At 42.4% G+C, this 6,533-nt stretch overlaps 1 protein-coding gene across 1 annotated transcript; it reads right to left on the bottom strand.

Moving 5' to 3' along the window:
• Window positions 1-1,365: 1,365 nt before the first annotated feature.
• On the bottom strand, window positions 1,366-2,286 carry LOC101991627 (olfactory receptor 2AK2-like). The gene has a single exon (XM_005350010.1). It carries the CDS (start codon window positions 2,284-2,286, stop codon window positions 1,366-1,368), a length of 921 nt encoding a protein of 306 aa, XP_005350067.1.
• Between the last annotated feature and the right edge of the window lie 4,247 nt (window positions 2,287-6,533).

The following is a 6,533-nucleotide window of genomic DNA, read 5'->3' on the forward strand; positions in this document are numbered from 1 at the left end:
ATCTCTCCAGTCCCAGAGGACCTGGGTTCATTCCCAGCATCCACAAGGTAGCTCATTAGCATGTTTAACTTAAAACAAAAACAAAATCCAGTGATTATAACAAAAAAGGAAAGAAAACGTAAGAGAGAGAGAGAGAGAGAGAGAGAGAGAGAGAGAGAGAGAGATGGCTGTGCATGTTAGCTCACACCTTTAATTCCAGCACCTGTGAGGTAGAGGTAGCAGAGTTTCTGGGATTTGAGACCATTCTGGTCCACAAAAAAGCCCTGAGATAGCCAACACTACATAGAGAAACCCTGTATAAAAAAAAAAATCTTTTTGTTTTCTTTTGAGACAGGCCTACTCACTGTATAGCCCAGGCAGGCCTTGAAATCACAAAAATTCACCTACCTCTGCCTTCCTGGGTGCTTGGATTAAAGGTGTGTGACACCACTGTCAGGCAAAAAAGTCTAATTTCTAAAAAGATATTCAGGAATTTCCTTGAAATAATATTGATGTTCTCAAAATTTATTGTACATTAACAATGGACAAAACACAGAAATTGTCTATGGATTTCTAAAGCAGAAGCATCCTGGGGATGTTTGTCCTAATGCCCTGCTCACAAACTGGCATGATGATGGGAAATCAGCATAAAGGGGTTTCTGGAAAGAGACAGAGTCTGTGCTGACAGACAGATCCGTTATGATGCTTGTTACAAAGCCATTAGTGAATTCTGGAGAAAGGTATTAATAAAAGAGAATCCTCAAGACATCTTTAAACAGCTTAGGAGAAACAGTAAAACTAATCCACCTGGTGGTAGTCACACAAGCATCAAAAGAAATAGTAGGCTATCTCTGCCTCTATATCTTTCAGAATTGTCCGTAAATATGGCATAGTATAAGAAGAGACACACAGTCTTATGTAATAGCTGTACTTGTAAAGGAAAGCCATAAAATATTTCATATTTTTGTAAATTATCTGCACACATACAGCTGTCCTCATAAACTGCAGGAAGAGCTTCCAGAGCAAGAGGTGGGCACGTGCATAGAAGGTGACTACCAACTCACACTGTCTGAGAAGACACCGTGCCTTGCATCAGGGCAAAAGCTGATAAAGTTCTGTAAAGAGAAACCAGAATGATAGGCAGCCAGAGATCCCGGGAACATGGACGAAGCCCTTGATCTCCCTCAGAGCCAACATTCAGATTCAAGCCATCAACTCCATGTGACACTGAGAGGACCAAGTTTCCTGCTCTTGTTGGTTTAGTTAGACAACTTGATGAGCGTCCAATGGAACATCAATCCTACCGGCTTCCCAGTTAATGTTCAAGACCAGCTTTTAGAACAGTCAACAAGGTGACCCAAAGCCATGTTTCTGTCCCAATATCCATCATCCCAACTGTCTCCTCAGGGCCCCCATGACTTCCTTATTACGCAGACTATAAATAAAAGGGTTAAGAACAGGAGTGACAATTGAGTAAAACACAGCCAGCACCTTGTCCCTTGAAGGAGAATGCAGGGAATGTGGCTGGCCGTAAGTGGAGAGAGAGGTAACATAGAACATGCTGGCCACAGTCAGGTGGGAGGAGCAGGTGGACAGGGCTCTACTCTGCCCTTTCCCTGAGCGCATCTGGAATACGACAACCAACACACGAGCATAGGAAGCTAGAATGGCCAGGAAGGGGAGCAGCAGAATGACAAGGCCACTCAAGACGATTGTCTGCTCATATTTGGATGTGTCTTCACACACCAATGGCAGGAGAGAGGGAAGCTCACAAAAAAAGTGGTTAACAATTCGAGATCCACAGAATGGAAGTTGAAATGCATACAGCACGTGAACTAAAGCATTGAAGGAGCTGCTACTCCAGGCACAGGAGACCATGGAGCAGCAGATCTTCCTGCTCATGAGCACAGGGTAGTGCAGGGGCCGGCAGATGGCTATGTACCTGTCATAGGACATGAAGCCCAGCAGCAGGGCTTCAGAGCCACCCAAGGTCAGAAACACAGTGGTTTGGATCTCGCAGCCCAGAAAGGAAATGGTGTTGGTGTCTGACAGGAAGTTAGCTGCCATCTTGGGCACGGTGGTGGAGATGAACATCATGTCAATGATGGAGAGCTGGCTGAGGAGGAAGTACATTGGGGTGTGGAGTCTCCGGTCCAGCCTGATGAGGAGGACCAGTGTGATGTTGCCTAACAGAGCTACTGCAAAGAGGATGGCGATGACTGTGAAGAGGAGAGCGTCCATCTGGCCATACTGGAAAAGACCCACCAAGATGAAGTCTGTCCCCCAGCTGTGATTTCCCGTTTCCATGGATCAGACTGAACCATCAGAGCAGACACAATCTGGAAGGGACATGGTCTGATGAGGACTGTCCTTGGGGAGAAAGCACATGACAGTTAACATGAGACAGATTGTTCTGGAATAGCTCTAGGGCAATCTCTCTTCCATCCTATATATTAAGATTTCATATGTTGAGAAATGCAGAATGAATCATCAAATCAGGGGATCAGCTTCCCTACTCCTGTTCATTTCCTATGATTGAAGTCTGCAGATTCTTTTCTCTCATAGTCTTGAATACAAAAAGAAGGATAAAAATACAAAATTAATACAAAGGGGAAGTGGGAGGAGAGATCTTTCAGGATTGCAGGATAAACATGTGCACTACAAATTATTTTGCTTATTTACTTTGTTTTAAAATTTTTTACTCTTCTCATAAGATTCTTTATTTTGATGGGCTAAACTTAGGTTTTTGGCAATGAAAACATTCTCTCACTTTGGGGACTAATTTACTATGTCAGAATTGATCAAATATAGTATAATTTTTTGATGCTGTATTCCACCTTTCAGTTTTAATTATATGTAGGGATTAAGGTTTCTTCCGTATCTGCATAGAAGTTTGCAACCCTTATGAATTAGAATTAACTTATTCATGTAAGATTAATGTGGAGAAAAAGGTACAGTGGCTTAAGAAATCACTTAGCTGGGGCCGGAAAGATGACTCAGCAGATGAGAAGACTGGCTGTTCTTTCAGAGGACACAGGTTGAAGTCCCAGAACACACATGACAGCTCACAACTGTCTGCGACTTTTGTTTCAGGGGAATCCAATACTCTATTTTGGCCTTCATGGGTTCCAGGTATACAAATGTTTCACAGACATACATACAAGACAAGCAGCCATGCATGTAAAATTTTAAAAAGTAAAATAAAAATTAACCGATTGAATTTGATTTGGTACTTTTTTCTTCTTTGAGGAACCGTGTAATATTTGCTGTGGGCTGACACAGAGCCTCGCTTCTCCATATCTGCACAGGGACTCAAGCCCTGGTAAACACTGGTTCTAAATATCTGGTGAAACGTCTGAAATAGTTCTACATTTCTTGGCATTTGTTTGACCTTGACTGACCACAGAGAGATCATTGCTGAGACACAAAGATGATTCAGTGATTACTATGAGACTAAAGCATTTTACGGTTTTGAAATTGAAAAGTGGAAAATATCTTTACAAACATTATACGGCTGACTGGTTGAGTTAGAATTATCACAGTAGCAGATTTTTTTTTTCTGGTAGTAATTATACATTTATTAGACTTTTGATTGTTATGGATATGTGTTGAACTCTCTGGATAAATGCACAAACGTCAGAAGATACTTTACTTCTCTGATCTTACTTACTTTTTACTTTTTATTTATTTATTAAAGATTTCTGCCTCCTCCCATTTCCCTCCCACTCCCCCAGTCAAGTCCCCCTCCCTCATCAGCCCGAAGAGCAGTCAGGGTTCCCTGCCCTTTGGGAAGTCCAAGGACCTCCCACCTCTTTCCAGGTCTAGTAAGGTGAGCATCTTACTTTCTTAAAGTACTTAAAATATTATCCCTTTCAATCTACTTCACCATTTTCTGCTTGTTAAAGAATTCAGCAATAATGGCTTTAAGCTTAAAATCTTTAAACAGATCACTGGAATCAGAACCTTTGTGCTCTTCAGATCAAATTTTGTTGAGGAAGGAGCAATAATAAACACTCTTTATGTTTAAGGTTCTGTGTGATGGAGAGAACCTGACAAGACGTAAGTTTTCTTTTTGAAATAAGGCTGATTCTTTTTATTTTTTATTACATTATAAATAATACCAATCAAAATTTCCACTTCCTCCCCTCCTCCTACTTCCCACCCGTTCCCCCCCACAAACCCTCCCCCCTCCCCTCTCCATTCCTAAGAGAGGGCAAGGTACCCTGCCCTGTGGGAAGTTCAAGCTCCTCCCCGCTACATCCAGGCTTAGGAAAGTATGCGTCCAAATAGAATAGGATCCCAAAAAGCCAGTGCATGCAGTAGAGACAAATCCCAGCACCAATATCATTGGCTTTTCAGTCTGCCCCAAAAGTTGGGAACATGAGGGTGGGGGTGGGGTGCAGGAAAGGGGAGAGGGGGAGAGAGAGGGGAGAAGGGGAGGGTTGGGTAGAGCTTGGGGGTGTGGGATGGCTGAGATGGAGGAAGGATGGATATGGGAGCAGGGAAGGAGATATCTTAATTGAAGGAGTCATTTTTTGGGGTGGGCAAGAGGCTTGGCTCTGGAGGGGTTCCCAGGAGTCCACGAGGATGACCCAGCTAGGACCCTGGGCAGTGGAGGAGAAGGTGCCTGAATTGGCCTTGTCCCGTAGTCAGACTGATGACTATCTTGTATATCACCATAGAACCTTCTGGCAATGGATGGAGATAGAGACAGAGACCCACATCGGAGCACTGGACTGAGCTCCCAAGGTCCAGTTGAAGAGCAAAGGAGGGAGAATATGAGCAAGAAAGTCAGGACCACTAAGGGTTGGTCCACTCACTGATACAGTGTGCCTGAGCTAATGGGAGCTCACCAAATCCAGGTGGACTGGGACTGAACAAGCATGGGATCAAACTGGACAGTAGCAGAATTTTATCTGGCATTTTTTTTTGCATTTGCAGTAGCCTAAACCACTTCATATTATTAATACACACCTAGTGATAGGTAGTCTCTATTTTAATATGGTTGTAATAGAAGAGCACATATGTTACTTTCACTAGACAATACTTCTTGGACCTAACACAGACGGATTCTATGGCAGCAGATGCTTTTGTAAGTAATGGACCCTCAGCTTCAAGATTACAAATTTCCCAACATGATGTTAAAAACTTGTAAAAATTCAGAAATAAAAAGCAATGTAAAGGGACAGTAAAGGGTTGGCAAGATGGTAGCACAGAAAATTTGGCATAAGATTGTATGGAAGAGATTAAAAAAAGAGTAATACAGCTATGAGAGAATTCCATCCTGAAATACACACACTAAGTCATACAGACCATGTGCATCATGACGTCATAGTGTAGTGCCCCGCTGCTATAGAGAGCACAGAGAGCTGCCCAGTGCTTAGAGTTGTTGGCCAACAGAGGTTGGACTCTGCCTTTTATGTGTGGTTTGTTTGGGTTTGAATTTTCTTTTCAATAGGAAGAATATGAAGGTGAGTCGCTAGGAAGGTAGAGAAAGAGCAGAAGAGGGTTGGGGGAGTTGAAAGAAAACGATGAAAGCCTGAAACTCCAAACAGTAAATAAAAACACAGAAAAATTGCTCTTGAAACAATAATAAGAAAATGGGAAAGAGTTTTCAAATATTTGAGATGATTTTGCCATCCATAGCTCCTTTCATGTATTTGTTCTTGAAAAAGACTCATGCTGGAAAAAATGGTAAAGAATGAGGTAAGAAAGACTGTGTGTCTGTGTGTGTGTGTCTGTGTGTGTGTGTGCATGTGTGTGTGTGTGCATGTGTGTGTGTGCGTTTGTGTGTGTCTTCAGCAACAGAAAATGAAATACCTTATATACATGAGTAATTGGAACATAAGCTGTAAATAAGTGAATCATAAAAAAATAGAAGGCTATAAAATGGTTTACATAAATATACATCACTGTTAGTTAAATAAAATAATAGCTTTAATGCCAAAACTCAGAAGATAGAGGCAGGCAGATCCCTGTGAGCTCCAGGCCAGCCTGTTCTACAGAGTGAGACCCTGTCTAAGAATCATCATCACCATCCCATGAAATTATCAATAAGAAATGATGTTGAGAATGCAGTCAGTTGTGCCCTGGGATGCGTTTTCTTAGTGCACGCGGATTACTTAACTTAGCTTTTATCATTGAACACCTTAGGGACTAACAGTTTCAGATTTCCAGTAAACACTGGACAACATTTCATAAATCAGGAATTCTAAGAACAGAAGGACGGTGATACAAAGGAGCTCGTTCTCTGAGAACAACCTGGAGCACTGAGCAGGACAATGAAAAGGAGCTTCATAGGTCACGAATCAATGTAACCTGCTGGCAGCTCAGCTCTAAGCACTGGTGACAGATTTTCAATATAAATCCTAGACCATGAGCACAATGATAATGCCTGCTGCTCACAATGCAGACAAATATGCTACATGAATGCGGATGTGAACTAATAATAACAATCCCAGAAGTCGGGCGGTGGTGGCACACGCCTTTAATCCCAGCACTCGGGAGGCAGAGGCAGGCGGATCTCTGTGAGTTCGAGACCAGCCTGGTCTACA

The sequence above is a fragment of the Microtus ochrogaster genome, chromosome 7 (assembly GCF_000317375.1).
Source record: "Microtus ochrogaster isolate Prairie Vole_2 chromosome 7, MicOch1.0, whole genome shotgun sequence".
Taxonomy (NCBI): Eukaryota; Metazoa; Chordata; class Mammalia; order Rodentia; family Cricetidae; genus Microtus; species Microtus ochrogaster.